The 16,308-nt window shown below is 53.9% G+C and overlaps 5 protein-coding genes across 5 annotated transcripts; 3 read left to right on the forward strand and 2 right to left on the reverse strand.

Annotated features, from left to right (window-relative positions):
• Positions 1 to 161: 161 nt before the first annotated feature.
• On the forward strand, positions 162 to 3,255 carry BJX67DRAFT_378837 (P-loop containing nucleoside triphosphate hydrolase protein; the record flags this gene model as incomplete). The annotated part of the gene is made up of 5 exons (XM_071032424.1): positions 162 to 356; positions 406 to 508; positions 562 to 1,761; positions 1,820 to 2,004; positions 2,050 to 3,255. The coding sequence occupies 5 exons, from the start codon at positions 162 to 164 to the stop codon at positions 3,253 to 3,255; spliced, it is 2,889 nt and encodes a 962-aa protein (XP_070888763.1).
• Positions 3,256 to 3,941: 686 nt separating this feature from the next.
• On the forward strand, positions 3,942 to 4,741 carry BJX67DRAFT_378838 (uncharacterized protein; the record flags this gene model as incomplete). The annotated part of the gene is made up of 2 exons (XM_071032425.1): positions 3,942 to 4,203; positions 4,260 to 4,741. The coding sequence occupies 2 exons, from the start codon at positions 3,942 to 3,944 to the stop codon at positions 4,739 to 4,741; spliced, it is 744 nt and encodes a 247-aa protein (XP_070888764.1).
• Positions 4,742 to 7,218: 2,477 nt separating this feature from the next.
• BJX67DRAFT_321116 (zinc-binding alcohol dehydrogenase family protein) lies at positions 7,219 to 9,030 on the forward strand. The gene is made up of 3 exons (XM_071027332.1): positions 7,219 to 7,385; positions 7,513 to 7,559; positions 7,626 to 9,030. The coding sequence occupies exon 3, from the start codon at positions 7,681 to 7,683 to the stop codon at positions 8,764 to 8,766; it is 1,086 nt and encodes a 361-aa protein (XP_070888765.1). The 5' UTR covers positions 7,219 to 7,385; positions 7,513 to 7,559; positions 7,626 to 7,680; the 3' UTR covers positions 8,767 to 9,030.
• BJX67DRAFT_346973 (putative nuclear serine protease HtrA2/Nma111) lies at positions 8,691 to 12,573 on the reverse strand. Its single transcript, XM_071028481.1, has 4 exons — positions 11,673 to 12,573; positions 9,310 to 11,610; positions 9,054 to 9,251; positions 8,691 to 9,009 (listed from the first exon to the last, which is right to left on the reverse strand). The coding sequence occupies exons 1-4, from the start codon at positions 12,453 to 12,455 to the stop codon at positions 8,836 to 8,838; spliced, it is 3,456 nt and encodes a 1,151-aa protein (XP_070888766.1). The 5' UTR covers positions 12,456 to 12,573; the 3' UTR covers positions 8,691 to 8,835.
• Position 12,574: 1 nt separating this feature from the next.
• BJX67DRAFT_346974 (uncharacterized protein) lies at positions 12,575 to 14,812 on the reverse strand. Its single transcript, XM_071028482.1, has 2 exons — positions 14,099 to 14,812; positions 12,575 to 13,886 (listed from the first exon to the last, which is right to left on the reverse strand). The coding sequence occupies exons 1-2, from the start codon at positions 14,301 to 14,303 to the stop codon at positions 13,222 to 13,224; spliced, it is 870 nt and encodes a 289-aa protein (XP_070888767.1). The 5' UTR covers positions 14,304 to 14,812; the 3' UTR covers positions 12,575 to 13,221.
• Between the last annotated feature and the right edge of the window lie 1,496 nt (positions 14,813 to 16,308).

Below are 16,308 nucleotides of genomic sequence, written 5' to 3' on the forward strand. Positions count from 1 at the left end.
GTCGTTTCTTTGTCTCGCCCAGCCCCTCCCCCTCTCGTGCATGGACATGTCCCGAGCCAGATTGTGAATGCATTCTCCTCCAGGGCTTGTAAGATCGCTTTCTCATCTCTGAAGCTGTGGCAGGTAGTCCCTGAGAAGCACTGCGCGCTCGGCCTCTCAACATGGCGGAACCTGACAGCCATGACGAAAAGATCGCTGCACAACAACAGTATATCCAGCAGTCCCAGAAGTGGTCCTGGGGCCGCTGGCGATGGGGCAAGGTCCAACCTATCCCCAGTGAGCGTCAGGTATCGAAGGAGTACGGCGCTGGGTTCTGGAGCAAATTGACCTTCTCCTGGATGAATGAGCACATGAGTGTATGTCCGTGGAAGCATTGTATCATCAAGCACTGATTGATTCCCCCAGACTGGATATCATAGACCGTTGGAGTATGAGGATATCTGGCTGGTGAACCCAGACCGTGCTGTCGTACCACTGTCGAGCAAACTGCGAGAAAGCTTTCAATTGCGTAAGTGGTCAAGTTCCTAGCAAGTCGGAGGGATACAATCAATGCCATTGCAGACCGCCGGGTGAGCTTGACCCAAGAGATACTCCAGGGGGTTCGCTTTGTCAAATGTTTTGCTTGGGAAAGAGCCTTCCAAGATCGCCTGAACGAGATTCGAGCACAGGAGATTCGGTCAGTGCAGGTTTTGCTGATGATGCGGAGTGCTATTGGAGCAGTATCGATGGCCCTTCCCATCTTCGCCACACTGTTTCCATTCATTACCTTCGCGCTTTCGAACCATCCGTTGGATGCGGCGACTATCTTCTCGCCGCTTGCGCTCTTCAACTCCTTGCGCACTCCGCTGAATTGGCTCCCCGTGGCCATTGGACAAGTGATCGATGCGTTCGCCTCCGTCCGACGTATAGAGGAGTTTCTACAGGCAGAGGAAGATGAGGAACAGGCTGTCTGGGACTTGAATATGGCGGCTGCGGTGGAACTTCGCAACGCGAGCTTTACCTGGGAGCGAGGCATGGGTACTACTGAAAATTCCATGGCGGGGCCCGAACTCGACTCAGCACCACAGGCAGTCTTTCAGCTTCATGACCTGGATCTAACAGTGCCACGGAACGAGTTACTGGCGGTTGTGGGCACCGTAGGCGCCGGCAAGACATCCCTGCTCGCTGCGTTGGCCGGCGAGATGCGCCGCACAGGGGGCACTATGGTTCTGGGAGCCTCTAGAGCCTTTTGTCCCCAATATACGTGGATCCAGAACGCTACGGTCCTTGATAACATTGTCTTTGGACAGCCGTTCGATCCGGATTGGTACTATAAGGTGGTCGATGCGTGCGCTCTGCGAGCGGACTTTCGCAGCCTGCCTGCCGGCGACATGACGGAGATCAGAGAGCGAGAAATCAATCTTTCCGGGGGCCAGAAACAGCGAGTGAACCTGGCGAGGGCCGTCTACTCGAGCTCAGACATCGTCCTCATGGACGATCCACTGTCCGCTGTGGACGCACATGTTGGCGAGCATATCTTCCAGCACGCTGTTTGTGGCCTGTTAAAAGACAAGTGTCGGATTCTGGCTACCCATCAACTGCATGTTCTCGACCGATGTGATCGCGTGGCACTGGTGCATGAAGGAAGGATCCAAGCGGTTGAAACGTATAATGATCTCCGCGAACGTTCCGCGGACTTCAATCGCTTGATGACTTTGAGCGTCCAGCGCGAGGAAGGAGATGAAAAGGGAAAGCCCAAGGACGACGGGAACTCTGAAGATCGTATAGCGTGTTGACACCAGCGTCTCGCTTCATGGTGATGTGGCCCTGATGACTGTAGAGGGAAAAGCAGTCAAGAGTGTTCCATGGAGCGTCTACTTGGCTTACATCCGCGCATCAGGAAGCATCCTGAACGCCGTCTGGATCCTCCTGTTGCTTGTCAGCTTCCGTTGGGCTAATATCATGACGGGCCTTTGGCTGAGTTACTGGTCGGCCCAATCTTTTGATCTAAGTAAGGGTCAATGGGTAAGATGCGTCTCATTCTACTGTGGGTTGGTGCTAATGGTATAGATTGGCATCTACGCTGGACTGGCATGTCTCCAGGGAGTTCTCCTGTTTGCCTTCTCCCTGTGTACAAGTGTGGTTGGTACGAATGCAAGCCGCACAATGCTCAATCAAGCTACCTGGCACGTCTTGCGATCTCCTATGTCGTTCTTCGACACAACGCCTCTGGGTCGCATTACCCATCGATTTACCAAAGATATTGATGTAATGGATATGAGCCTCACAGATTCCTTGCGGACGTATCTTGTGGTGCTCAGTATGATCATTGGTGTCTTTATACTTACCATTGCGTACTTCTACTCTGAATGCGGTCCAGCGCGCCTCTATCATACCAAGAGCACCAGTGCTAATGGAACTGAACGCATCCATGAATATACACGCCTAGAGCCAGAGGCTCGGTTGGATTTGGCGATGGCCCGTCCGACTTGGCCTGAACAAGGCCAAATCACCATTGAGAACGTCACAATGCGGTATCGCCCGGGGCTCCCGCTGGTCCTGAACAAACTCAACCTCGCCATCACGGGAGGCGAGCGGATCGGAATCATCGGTCGGACTGGAGCAGGGAAGAGCTCGATCATCTCAGCGCTGTTCCGGCTGGTCAAGCTGGCGGAGGGCTCTATCACCATTGACAGGGTGGATATCTCTCAGATCGGCCTACATGAACTGCACGCACGGGTTTCTATCATTCCCCAGGACCCGACGTTCTTCTGGGGTACAGTGCGGTCCAATCTCAATGAACACACCGACGCCGAGCTCTGGAACGCCCTGCGACAGAGTCATCTCGTGGATCATAGATCGCAGGAGTCAGAGAAGGATGGGTCCAGCATGTCAAAGATCACACTGGACGGCCCTGTAGACGAAGACGGATCGAACTACTCGCTCGGCCAGCGACAGCTTCTAGCCTTCGCCAGGGCCATGGCACGGGACAGTCGGATTATTGTGATTGACGAAGGGACCAGTTCGATTGATGCCGAGACCGACATGAAAATCCAGGAGACCATTGTCAATAACTTCCGCGGAAAGACCCTGCTGAGCATTGCTCATCGGCTACGAACTGTCATTGGATACGACCGTATCTGTGTCACGGACAAGGGCGAGATAGCAGAGTTGGGTCCGCCTCTGGAGCTGTGGAAGAGGATGGGCATCTTCCGCAGCATATGTGACCGAAGTGGCATCCGGAGGGAGGATATTGAGGCTGCGAGATCGACTTGACGATGTTTTAATTTGCACCTTACTCCTTGTAAGGTAATACCGGGAAGCAACATAGTCTGGGAGTTCAGGTACGAGAACGAAGTTAGGGTTGGAGAAATTCAGGCGCTTCAATCTCCGTCCGAGCTCAGACGAAGACTGCAAAAGCGATGACAAGATGGCCTGAGGGAAGGAAGGTAGCTTGACAGCATGAGGACCTTTGAGATGGAAGAGATAGCAAAATGAATCTGCTTCATGTTAACTCGGGGCTGTTGAGATGATAGGATCGCTAAAAGACTCGCGACGGATGTCGAATATCACCAAGTCAGATCATGGAAAGATACTTCTCTTGCAGTTCACTTGATTCTGGCCAGAGTCGCTCGATTGCCGCCCCCAAGAGCCGATCGGCAAAGCTGTCTGCGCTCGTCCAACAATATCAGGTCACTGATCAAGTCACTGTTGGTCGGCGCTTAGCAGCTCAGCGCTGGAACATGACAACAGCACCAATGATAACCAATAAAAGCCAACGACAAGGATATCCATGCCTGTTTCACAACCCGTCAAACAACTATCCAAGACGAGGAATTTGATAAGTGCTCCAGCGCCGGCGGCTGCACAATGTCACCATCCCCATCCCCTAACTGCCCCCTCTCTAAATCTCTTCCTCTCCTTCCCCTCCTTTCCCTTCTCTCTACATCCAACAATCCGCCATGAGCACGACACAAAAAGTGACAACGGACTCGTTCAAAGAGGCCGTAAACCGCAACCCGCAGCCTGGCCTGGAAGCCGTCTACCTCCCTCCACCAGGCGTCACATACGCGCTGCACTCTCCGCCGCTGCCGGAGAAACCAGTCAAGAGTACGGGAGCGACAACGCGGAGGGTGAATTTCTGGCTCTTACTTGCGGTAGGAGTGCTCGGTCTTGCTGTTATTGGGCTTGCCGTGGGGTTGGGTGTTGGGTTGAGTCGGGATGGTATGTATTCTCCGCACGTATTGATGTATATATAAAGATATATTGACTGATTGTAGACTCGAATTCAGCCTCAGCTCAATCAGCAAAAGAAACAACCTCAGACCCATCTCCATCCCCATCACCAACATCCAACAACACAGACGACAGCAACAACAGCACATACACAACAACCATCACGGAAACCTCCACCCCATCAGCAACAACAACATCAACCCCCTCACCCTCCTCCGTCTGCCCCGAGAAAAACAACGCCCTGCTCACCCCCTCCCTCGGCGCAATCCGCTACCGCGTGCACTGCGACTCCGACCTCAGCGGCAGCGGCAAGGAAACGCTCGCGTCGATCGTGCTGGGCTCGTTCGACGAGTGCCTCGCGCTCTGCAACACGATGAACTACTTCCAGGACCGCACGGACGTGGGCTGCACGTATAACGTTGCGGGGACGGGGACGCAGACGCCGGGGACGTGCTGGTGTCTGGGGGGGGAGGGGGTGAGTGTTGTCGAGAATGTCGGGAATGATGTTGCTGTTCCGGTTTCATGAAAGAGGCATGAACGCGTTTTGGGGGGCGGAGTTAAGGGTGTCGGATTTATACAGTATATTATTCTTGGTTGCATTGCTATCTAGCGCTTGTGAGGGACATTCGATCAGATCGATCTACTGCGTGTTGTTCCACTTTAGAACGGCCTTTACGACGGTCCCCTCGTCCAGTCGATCCAGGGCCTGCTTGAACTCGTGTGCCTGGCGCTGTTAGCCGGCTGCAAGGCTTGCACGGCTTTACAAGGCCAAGGCTTGGAGAGACATACCTCGAAGTATGTGATCAGCTTGTCAAACGGAAACCGGCCCTCCCGGTACCACTGGATCAGTTTGGCGATAGCCTGTCTCGTCAGACTCACCCTCGTACGAAGTAGAGTATACCTAGGGTATAAGGATAGCATAGGCGTACCTCTTTCGGCACGCAGTCCCCCTCAATACACCCCATCACCACCCGTCCAGTCTACACAGTGTCAGCGACCCCCTCCGAGTATCATTCCGGGCGCCAGACATACATTCATGTGCTCGATCGCACTAACCCCAAGCTCAAACTGCGCCGGCGGCACCCCAATAAGCACCAGCTTCCCCCGCTGCCGGAGCGACTTGAGCCCCTCCTCAATCCGCTGCGGCGACCCCGTCGTATCAATGACGAGCGACACGCCGGTCGGGAAGAGTCCGCAGATCTCCCGGTGCACGTTGACGCCGTCCGGCGCAGTGTCGATGAGATGCGTTGCGCCGAGCTCCGCGGCTAATCTGATATACCTAGTAAAGGAGACAAGTTTAATAAGGAGAATACAACCTACTACCAAGATATCTATACTTTTAACAACTATTTATGAGTAGCTGCTTAAACAAAGAGCATGCTAAAGATCTTAGCCATGCTGGATAATTGTTTCCATGGCAAAGAAGTACCCAGTAGGACAATAAGATTAATAGTGTACTACATACTAGTCTTATGTACTTGAATAAAATATCATGGATTGGTGCTCTATACTAGCATACAAGTTCAAAAAAATCCCCTAATCAAGCACAGGAGCAACTAATGGGCATAAAATATACTATCCTTGATGTCCAGAACAACAAATCCCTCTCGGCTTATATATTGTCGATCATCGCACTAAGTTAACAGTGTGGCGATTTTAGCGAGTCCTCCCAGATCTGCGCCGAGTGGAGAAACCTCGACTTATGGCCCCGTTTTCAAGGTTATCAAACGTACAGGACCACTGGCGTACCAACTCGACCTTGGAAACAACACAAGAATACACCCGGTAACATCAGTTGCCCACCTTGAACCATTTCCCAAGTAGATAGACCTATTTGGCAGAAAGACCCTAAAGGCTGTTCCAATACCTGATGGCGATGGCGACAAATACAAATCCTATGAGTTGATTGTTTCTAACTAAGCGGGCAAGGAAGCCAAAAGCAGACTCCCCTAACGCCTCCCCGGCACAGAAAACCCGAACCGAAAAGGAGAACGAGGCTGCTTCATTCACCGAAACCCGATTCTTGCACTTCGTCCCCAGCAATCGTACCAACCGCTCATAAACAACAGTTCCTCACTTTCACTGCCGCCACCGCCACGGCTTCCCACATGGGAAGCACCAAACGAACCTGAACGCCCCGTCTGCGGGCTCCTCAACAGTTACGCCCCAAGAGCAATTTCAGCGGACCGCATGGATAACAACGGGCGGGATCTCTAAAACGCGTTTCGATAACCACGACAGTGGTTCCGAAGGAAAGTGAGAAACGCACGTTCCCGTACGTCAAGGTACAAAGTGTAAAGGCCTGTGAGTTGACGGTTTTGCTGCTCCAGTTCTTTGATCCGCTTCTCGTGTTCGTTGCCTTGTTCCTTGATCCGCTCCTCGAATTCTTGTCTTCGCTTCTCGAATTCGTGACGCAGGTTGCCAATCTCGGAGCGGCATGTCAGCATCGTCTCAACTAAATTTGCTCCTTCATCGTTCGCCATGACAGGCCTGCCATGTATGGTCCTCATCGTCGCAGACGACGCTGCCGCGGTAAGCAGAGCTTTCCCCGCCTCGATGGCGTTCCCGTTGCCGACAGTCCCTGAAGCAACAACAAGTACAGTATCCTATGTTACCAGAAAAGGTGTCAATAGAGTCATACGGTGGAAGACAAGGCAGGAGATGATAGATGCTGACCTGAGGTGGGGGTTTGTTGTGGGACCCCAGAGCCCTTCGAGTACGGTTCCGTGGCATCCCGAATGATGCAATGGAGCGTCGTCGAGATCGTGACACGAAACTAGCGGATACTCACTTTCGATATATTTGGATATCAATCAGGGGAATTGTATACTTGGTTATCAATCAGGGGAATTGGGGGCTTGGGTGGTAGACACACAATTCTCAACAGAAACAAGGAAGGAAACAACAAGGCTGCCAAAAATGACAGTAGTCGCGACCGAATACTTCCAACACTTTCCTGCTCAGCAACCAGTGAAGACCGTTGACAATCAATTGCGCCACATATACGTTATTGCTTATATTATTCCATCATTATTATGAGGCTTGCTTGTTGGCACGGATAATTAGTTGCCAACCCTTTTTTAACGTGACCTCAAAACTCTGACTCTTACCTTTGGTGACAACTATCAACTCTCTGTGAAAGCTCGTCACACGTCACGCACAACAACCTCGTAAGTCATCTCGATCTTCCCCGCTCTCGCTCTGGCACGAACTGCTCGGGCTATATGCGCTCGGTATATAGCGGGCTGGACGAGGGTTAAGCTTGGGGGAATCTGATTCGACGGTCCTCTGGTACAGGATTGAAATGCAATTTCTAAGCAATCCGCGAAGACTCCGGGGTTGAAGTGAGGTCAATCTCCAGTGGTGGTCTGATTTCTAATCCTCACAAAGAAAATAACGCATAAAACCAGACTCATCATGCCTCGATAATCCCGGTGAACGATTCTCCAGACTCCAACGATCAAAATGAAAGCCCTCCTCACAAACCCCCAGAAACCCCCGTCCCTCTCAACCTCCCACCCCATCCCCTCCGTCACGCCCACCTCCCACCCCTCCGCCCTCCTCATCCGCACCGTCGCCGTCGCCCTCAACCCCACAGACTGGAAAGCCATCGACCGCGGCCAAAAGACCCCCTCCGTGATCGGCTGCGACTACGCCGGCGTCGTCGAGGCCATCGGCCCCGCCGTCACGAAGCGCTTCAAGATCGGCGACCGCGTCGCCGGCTTCGTCCACGGCTGCAACGATCTCGATCCCTCCGAGGGCGCATTCGCCGAGTTCCTCTTCGCGCCGGCGGACCTGCAGATCGTGCTCCCGGACACGCTGTCCTTCGAGGAAGGCGCGACGCTGGGCATCGCCGTGACGACCGTCGGACAGGGGCTGTACCAGTCTCTCAAGTTGGAGCTGCCGAGTGCGGACTCGGACCCTCGAAGCGGGAATCGGGATCCAACAGATGGCAACAGGACGATCCTGATCTACGGCGGGTCCACGGCAATGGGGACGCTGGCGATCCAGTTCGCCAAGTTATCCGGGTACCATGTCATTGCGACGTGCTCGCCGCGTAATTTTGATCTTGTGCGTGGGTACGGCGCCGACGCTGTCTTCGATTACCGGGACCCTGGGGCGCCGCGTGCGATCCGGGAGTATACGGGGGACGGTCTGCGTTTGGTGTTTGATACGATTTCGCTGCCGGAGAGTGTGGAGTTCTGCGATGCGGCGATCTCGTCCGCGGGTGGTGGGGAGTATTCGGGGCTCTTGAGGGAGGAGTCCCGGAGGAGCGATGTGAAGTCGAGGGTTACGGTGGGGTATACGGTTTTCGGGGTGGAGAAGCAATTCGGGGAGGACATCCGGATTCCAGCGAGAAGGGAGGATCGCGAGTTTGGGAAGATGTTTGTGGAGCTTGCGAGGGAGTTGTTCGCTAGGGGGAAGCTGAGGACGCATCCAGTTGCGGTGCGGCCGGGGGGGTTGCAGGGGGTGATGCAGGGGTTGGAGGATCTGAGGCTGGGGAAGGTGAGAGGGGAGAAGCTGGTTTACAGGGTGGAGGAGACGCCATGAGGGTCGGGATTCTGTGATATGTACCTCCAAGGTGGATATACACGGTCCGTGGACCGGGAAAAAATAAATCTATTGTACAGTTTCCGGCTCGATATCGCTCCCCCCTTCGAAGCCCTCGTCCATGGCGTCCGGGTTCAGGTTCGCCACGTCTGCCGCCACTCCGTCCTTGTGTTTCTTGTCGTGAGAGATTGATTGCCAGCCGAGTGGTTGGGAGTCGTCTTTTATGTATTCGGACATCGGGAACTAAGTCGTCAGCCTGCGTACTCAACATGAGAAAAGAGACATACGTAATGATCGTTCTTCTTCATCGTAACCACCCAAGGAACGTTGTCAAACGTCACTGCACGCAGGCGGAAGTACGTGTTGTCAGGAATCTTCTTCACTTCCTCCACGAACCGGTTGAGGTCCGGCGTCGAAACCCCATTGACCGCCGTAATAAAATTCGTCGGCGACAGGCCATACTGATATGCCGGAGACCCGCGGCTCTGCTATCATTAGCATCCATCTCATACAGACAACACCACCGAATCGACGGAAACGTACCCGCGCGCTCACATAGATCTCGCTATGCAGCTTGGAAATCTGTTGGCGGACCGCGTGATGCGGCTTCTGCAGAACAGCACCGCAAAAGACAACCGCCCGATCAGTTTCGAGGTCCTCCGTCGACACGGTGGGTACCTGGATCTTCATCTCTTCTCCGTTGCGCACAATCAACGCTTCCAGAACCTCCTTCTCATACATAATGTCCAATTCAGAAACGCGCGTGATCAGCTGCCCATCCAGCGTCAGGATGATATCACCCTCCTGGAAGCAGTCGGCCGTCGAGTTGAACTCCGGCGGTGGGCAGTCGACCTTGCGCACCATGAACAGTTGGTGTCGCGACGGGTTCGCCTTGGCCACCTTCCCAATCCACTCCTCCGACACCCCCATGATGCGAGCCTGGCTCATCTGCACCACGTAGCTTTCCATGTTGAGGATCCGCAGTTTCGGCAAGACCCCTTCCTGGATTTTGTTGACGACAGGCAGCAGTGACGGTGTCGCAAACCCGAGGTGGTACTCGACGTCTTTGTGCGAGTTGGGCGTGCGCTCGCCCAGGTAGTTCAGCCACAGAGCCTGGACAACGCCATCTTCGCCAACCAGCACACCATTAGAACATTGTCCACTCAAGCCCGTGTCCACCGTCACGGCATCCAAGTTAATCGCCCGATACCGCGGCGCAGAAGCATTGGCCGGAATGGAAACCGTCGTAATATCTGTGACAGCAGTCTTGGCGACGACAATGCGGAAGTTCTGGTTGAATCCGACGAAGATCGTGTCCTGACCCTGCTTGATATACTCCGTGCTGAGCCTCGCACTCTGAACCGGAGCTTGCACCAGAGAAGGATCGTACTGAACAATACAGTAGTTTTGCAGTGGATGGAGGAAGACCACCTTTGCTGCAACAATGATTGAATCGGCCACGGTCACGTTGATGTCGCAGAGGTTGTACGGCACAATGGCACGGGACACAACCACCAACCCCTTATCCGCATCAATCACCAGCCCAAACCCGGTCTTCTTGGCCTGAGGAAATCCGTCTAGCTTCAGGGGCATCGTGCATGACACACGGACGAAACTGCGAACAATCTCTGCCGCGGCAGGCTGGCTCACACCATCCAGCTGAATGAAGTCCGCCTTCCTCGGGACAGGCGGCACAGCCTTGATAGGGTCTGCCAGGTCGGAGAAATCCCAGAGACCGCTCTCGTCGTTCCGAAGCGCTAATCGCATCTTCGGATGCCAGTGTCGATCGATGTATACAATGCTCGTGCCGCGTGTGTGCAGATCGCGGATGTGACGATACGATATCACGACCCTAGACCGGTCCGGAATCGTCTTCATGACATCTACAAACTCGTCCAAATTCCGAGTTTTCCTCTTATCAACCGAATCAATCAGCCACCCAGAAAGGGTATTCTCTAGCTTGAAAGAGCCCGCAGCTTCACAGACATACACGCCCTTTGTGGCAATTGCATAGAGCCGCGCTTGTTGATAGGACAGATTATGGAACGTCCCGCCAGCCACAGTGACGAACCGATCTGGTGTGATGGCATGCAAGTCGCCCACCTGGCACTCGACCTCCACATCCTGGCCACCTCTCTGAACCAGCAACCGCACCGCCTGCCCAACGCTGGAATCCAGGATGTCGTCCAGTCGAATAAACTGCGTTAGGAGCTCACCGTTTACCTGCAGAAGGACATCGCCTTCCAGAATCTTTCCATCCGCAGGGCCTTCAGGGAGAATTATTTCGGCAACTAGCATGCCAGTTTCAGTCGGAGCGGCCTTACGAACCGCTGTTTCCCATTGCGGAGTCAGCCCTAGGCGGCGACATTCGTCAAAGGGTTTGAGAATCCACTGTGTCTGTATTGTCCCTCTGCTCACCAGTTCGCCCTTGCGGATGCATTCCAAAGCTCGCAGCGGTCGGTCCAATGGTAGGAAGTAATCTGTCGCAGCTCCATCTGCACGACCACCGGCCTGCAGCGCAATCGCGTGGCCGTCAATATTCACCACAGGACTGCCGGAACTACCACCACTAGCTGCAGCTGCAGCCTGAATATAATTGGTGTTGAAGTCACTATAGCCCTCCCCGTATTCTGGCGCGTTCCGGTCAAGCCGACTGATGACCCCAGACAGAATACTGAGCTTCTCTCCTGCGTCGTTACCCACAACCCGGATCTCTGAACCCACGCGAGCAGCATCGGGCTTGAGTTTAAGTTCTCTGAGTTTCATATGACGTATTGCTTTGGGATCGAACTTGAGGAAACCGAAATCGTGGACGGGGTCGCGGTAGACCGGATAAACATCGCACTGGGAAAAATATCTTGTTAGCCGTACCCTCAAACTAATCCACCACCCTACCCAACACTTACCTCCTCGTGATTATCAAAGATAACGTATCCCCAAAACGGGCCCGGACAGACAACATGGCGGTTGGTGAGGATATAACCACGCTCAGCGTCGACCACAAATCCCGTAGCCTGACTACTCATTGATAACTCCGTGTCAAACGAACAGGTCTGGCAGAAATGAATAGAGACAACACTCTTCACGACCTCCTCGATCGTAGCCTGCCATTCTGGCGAGTCCGCCTGCGTGGGCCCAATCGCCATCACTGGGCCCATATCTCCCTCATCCTCCACGTCGTAGACAGTTCCATTTGCGGGGGTTGAATCGCCGGGTGTAAGTGTTGAGTTTTCAGGTTTGAGGTGTTTCACCGGCCGCTCCGCACCCGCGGCAATCGAGTTACGCTTGCGTTTGGCGCCGACTTCCCCATTCATATTCGTGGTCGTGGCGTGGGCGACACCCCGGGACCTGGAAGATACTCTGGAAGAAGATATCCGCGGACGGATCGATCGGCAAAGAGACCGGACCGTAACACCGGAATCGGAGAATCGAGGAGTGGCTGATGACGATAGCAGGCTCGGAGTCGGTCGCCAACGTGCTTCGCGAGCGCCGCCGAATACCGAGTAGGAAATCGAAGAAGCTCCAGCAGAGATATACGAGAGTGGATGGCGTGCAGGCGAGCGAGAACGAAGAGAGGGCCACGGGGCTGGTGGTGCAGTCGAAGCAGAGGGCGCAGCAGCGGCGTTTACGGAAGTGGAAGTAATCGAGACACTCAGGCACCTTCTGTTGGCGAGGGGCCAACAATACATTCACAAGGGGCCAGCGAGCGGACGAGGAAGAGAGGGAAGGAGGAGGGAGGGTGAATTGGGCGCGGGTCAAACAGGGACAAGGCTGACAAGAAAAAAAGTCCTCGAAGGTGCTCACGGGTGTCGGATGGAAATCCAGGCTGGGCGGAGACGCACAAAAACTGTCGCCGCAGCAAGCCTCACTGATTGGGCCACCCCACCCTCCACCTCACTCAGCGTCAGTCTGGTGACGGAGATTTTGGATGTTCCAGGAAGCTGTCGAGGGTGATGAGAGAATTATGCTGTTAGACGCTGGGGAAAAGGAGGCTTGGGAGGCCAACTCCGATTCCACAGGCGACAACGCTCATCGAGACAGATAGTGTGATACATTAATGTCCAAATCTAATTTCCTCTATTCAGAGACATAATTCTAATACGACAATATTTCCTTTCCCCGTGACTACACGCCAATTTGACGGCGCGGCCAGGCGCCCAGAACACATCTCCTAACCTCACGTATCGCTAGGCCAAGCCTATTAACTCCAGAACTGAGACAGGTAGGGCGCGTATATTCGGAGGTCAAGGCTCGGTCCGCAAAGGAAGCAAGAGGCCGCGTTGTTTCCACGACGTTGCCCCCAGACTGATGCCTAGGGATAGTGATCGTTAAGGCGTTGGGCAGAACATCCACCCATCTTTCACGATGGTGACTGGCTTTGTGATCTTCCTGGTAGCTGTGATAGATCGCTCAAGTTATCAACAAGGGTGCGATGATACCGTCCCCCTGGCTCGCTCACACAGTATTCTCAACAGTGGGCGAGGGGCTGGGTCCGCCATTCCCTTGGGATTGTGAGCCAGTTTGGGCGGCGTTCGCAGCACGCGGAAACAGCTCGTTGAGTTTAGTATAGAGCGCAGCAATGGCCGGTATATTCGGAGGTGGTGTCATGATCGCGGGCGCTGGAGGAACCGCACCCCCAGCCTTTTTGCCCTTATCTGCGACGGTGGCCAAATAGGCGAGATTGGCTTGCAATCGGCGCATGCAATTCACGTACTCAGGGCTTCGTTGAGCATTTTTATCGGGGTTCGATTCCGAGATCGGTGATGGGTTCGCATCTTGCGAAGCCTGAGTGGGTGAACCACCAGCCTTGCCCGACGACTGGAGATTAATGGCCTCTTGTAACAGCATCGAGTTTATTTCGAGGAGGACTGAGACGCGTTCCTTCTCGCGCGCTGAGGCTGCCGGGGATTGGGCGGACTGAGGAGCGTTCTGGGACGGCGCCTGCTGAGGAGGCATCTGCTGCTGGGACGAAGCCATGTTCTTCGCCGAAACTGAGGCCGTGTTTTGCGGGAAAGAATGCGCTTTGGTCGTTGGAGTGCTCGCGGTTGAGGTTGTTGGCTGGGGGAAGGCTTCCGTGGTGGGTGGCTGGGTAAACGGAGTCGAGAAGTTGCCGTGGGGTGCTACAAAGCGCGTCAGTTAGCGGCTTGTCCCTGCTTCAAGGATGGCAGTGGCAACGGAAACGCAGGAAACGCCTGCCACATCCCCCCCAGGTCGGCACAGACAAGGGGTCCCAGGTGAGGAATGACGATCGCGGATAATGGAAGGGCCTATTGGGGACGCCGGAAAAAGAAACAAGAGACGGAAGAAAAAGAAAGCAACGAGACAAACGGACCTGGTGATTGCTGGGGAAAGCCAGCCGGCATCATAGCTCCACTGGGCTGCAGTGGTACAGCGCCGAAAATAGGTTGAGAGGGAGCATTCGACTGAGGAAAGGACATCTGGTTCTGGTAGTAAGCGAACTGCTGTGGATTGCCCTGCGGAGGCACAGGATAGCTCGCGTTGTGCTGCATCGGGTAGCTGGGAGCGTTGGGGTCCATCGTTGCTTCTCGTTCAGGAATCAGGGGACTTGGAGGCGCAAATAAGATAATAATTGTGCTATTAATAATAAAACAACAGGATGGTTAATTAAGGGTCTCCAGTTGAGGAGCTGCTGGATCGGGCGAAATCCGAGGCGATGTTGTCCCGCACAGACGGCCAAGTCGAGTCTGCGAGAAACCTCCTGTTCCCTGCAGCCTTCGAGAAAAGAATGCAGGAAAAAGAAAAGTGGAATCGAAAGGGAGAGGATGAGCGTGATTGGTTCTCGAAAAAGAGTGTTCCAGGCAAAGAATGAACAAGACTGGGGAGAGGAGATTGGTGACAGAAGAGATTTGCTGGCCGATCAGCACTTGGGTCCTCTGGGGTGGACAGGCTAATGCATCGAGCTTCCCGGGGCAGTCAACGGTGGAGTGGAAGAGTGCTTATGAGATCCAAACCATGATCCTGAAGTATGTACAGGGATCAGAGACCGAGATGAGACAAGTTCTGGGAACTGTGTCGAGCAGCAGCTGGGATCGAGAGAAGCTGACGAGAAACCAGGCGAGGTTCTCGAGTCAGGTGCCTGAAATGAGGTAATTTACGGGCTCTGACCGTTCTAACCCGAATAGAAAACATAAATTACGACAAAGCCGCTTGCAGTGTGTGGCATCATTCCTCTATTACATGTATCATACATACCACGACACTGGCAGCACCCTCCAACAAGACCACCACAAACTTCGAGCTTCTCTCCTCAGTCCGCTCAATAATTCTCAAAACCAGAGTCAAAGTGGCTTATAACCGTCGTAGCAATTGCTCTCTATCCGCATGACTTCTCATGTCTCTTCCCTCACAGACAGTATATGAGTCTGTCCGGTCTCACCTCGAGCCTCGATCCACGCTTCCACAAAGCGACACCCCTTCGATGCTGGGGCGCTGATAAACAACAGTCCAGGGTAGTTCGAGGGTCTTCTCTGGGCTCGGTTGGAGCAGCAGTAGAAACCAGTTCATCCTCATCCCCGACTTCCCAGTCTCGAATGTGTGCCGACTACTCGTGAGCAGAAGGATGAGAGATCCCACCGATTCGCGTCTGACGGGCACACCCGCCTAATCAATGCCATTCCTTCCTATTCCCATGGTGTTATAGTCAGGCGTCTCTCAGGCGATTCTCAATGCCTTTGGTGCTGCTGCCCTGTCACCCAACTTCCTAGCTACTACTTGGGGTCAGGGAACTGGGGAAAGGACGGCCCCTATTCAAGCAAGAGTGCAAATTGCACCTCAGAAATTTGAAGTCAGACATGGATGGATGCTGAGTCAACGGACCGCCGGAGGCAAGCAGAAAGCTCATGAACTCCCCTGAGGCAATGAGATGGAAATTCTTCCAGAAGCGGGTTTCAATCATCGTCAAGCTCCTGCCGCCCCAGCTCCAGCCCAGAATACGCAGAACACCCGTTCAAAGATGAGAGATTTTGTTGACCTCCTCAAGTACCTTTTGCTAAACCGTGTTCCTCGAAGGGTCCACCCGCGTATGATAGCTACCTGGTTCAAACCCCAGATCCATGGGCGTGGCCCACAGATTGATCGCGTGGCAGTCGTGTATTGAAACAACCGCACCCGAATGCACTTGGCACAACCCGCTGGCATAGTCCCAACCAGTTACAGAAGTACTTGGAACGATCCCACACTCGACCCTTCAAGATATGGATTCCATTATCCCGGCCTCGGGCAACGTTGGTCGCACAAACCGCGTCAGCCAGGTCAATCTTAGAGCCATTTTAAACGCTTCTTCCCTTGTTAACTACCGTTTAAGTACAGCATCGGCTGCATGGGTGATCGCTCGTTTTCGCGGCCGACCACAACATAAGATGACAAGTCATATATTCCGCTAACTAGTGGGCCGGTCAGCAATGTCATCCGTCCAACGTTGATGTATCAGACCTCCCGGCACTTCACGATGAAACATCGGTATTTATCAGTACCTACACTTTATCATTGTGAAAATTGAAAATTTTTTTCCCTGAATGCAAA

This window comes from Aspergillus lucknowensis, assembly GCF_044049455.1.
Source record: "Aspergillus lucknowensis strain CBS 449.75 chromosome Unknown BJX67scaffold_8, whole genome shotgun sequence".
NCBI lineage: Eukaryota > Fungi > Ascomycota > Eurotiomycetes > Eurotiales > Aspergillaceae > Aspergillus > Aspergillus lucknowensis.

Coding starts and splice junctions, on each gene's coding strand:
- BJX67DRAFT_321116 (XM_071027332.1), top strand. CDS start 7,681: ATGAAAGCCCTCCTCACAAACCCCCAGAAACCCCCGTCCCTCTCAACC.
- BJX67DRAFT_346973 (XM_071028481.1), bottom strand. CDS start 12,455: ATGTATTGTTGGCCCCTCGCCAACAGAAGGTGCCTGAGTGTCTCGATT. Junction 11,611..11,672: donor TCTTTGATAATCACGAGGAG/GTAAGTGTTGGG, acceptor TATTTTTCCCAG/TGCGATGTTTATCCGGTCTA. Junction 9,010..9,053: donor TGAAGAAGAACGATCATTAC/GTATGTCTCTTT, acceptor CTGACGACTTAG/TTCCCGATGTCCGAATACAT.
- BJX67DRAFT_346974 (XM_071028482.1), bottom strand. CDS start 14,303: ATGGACCCCAACGCTCCCAGCTACCCGATGCAGCACAACGCGAGCTAT. Junction 13,887..14,098: donor CTTTCCCCAGCAATCACCAG/GTCCGTTTGTCT, acceptor CGCGCTTTGTAG/CACCCCACGGCAACTTCTCG.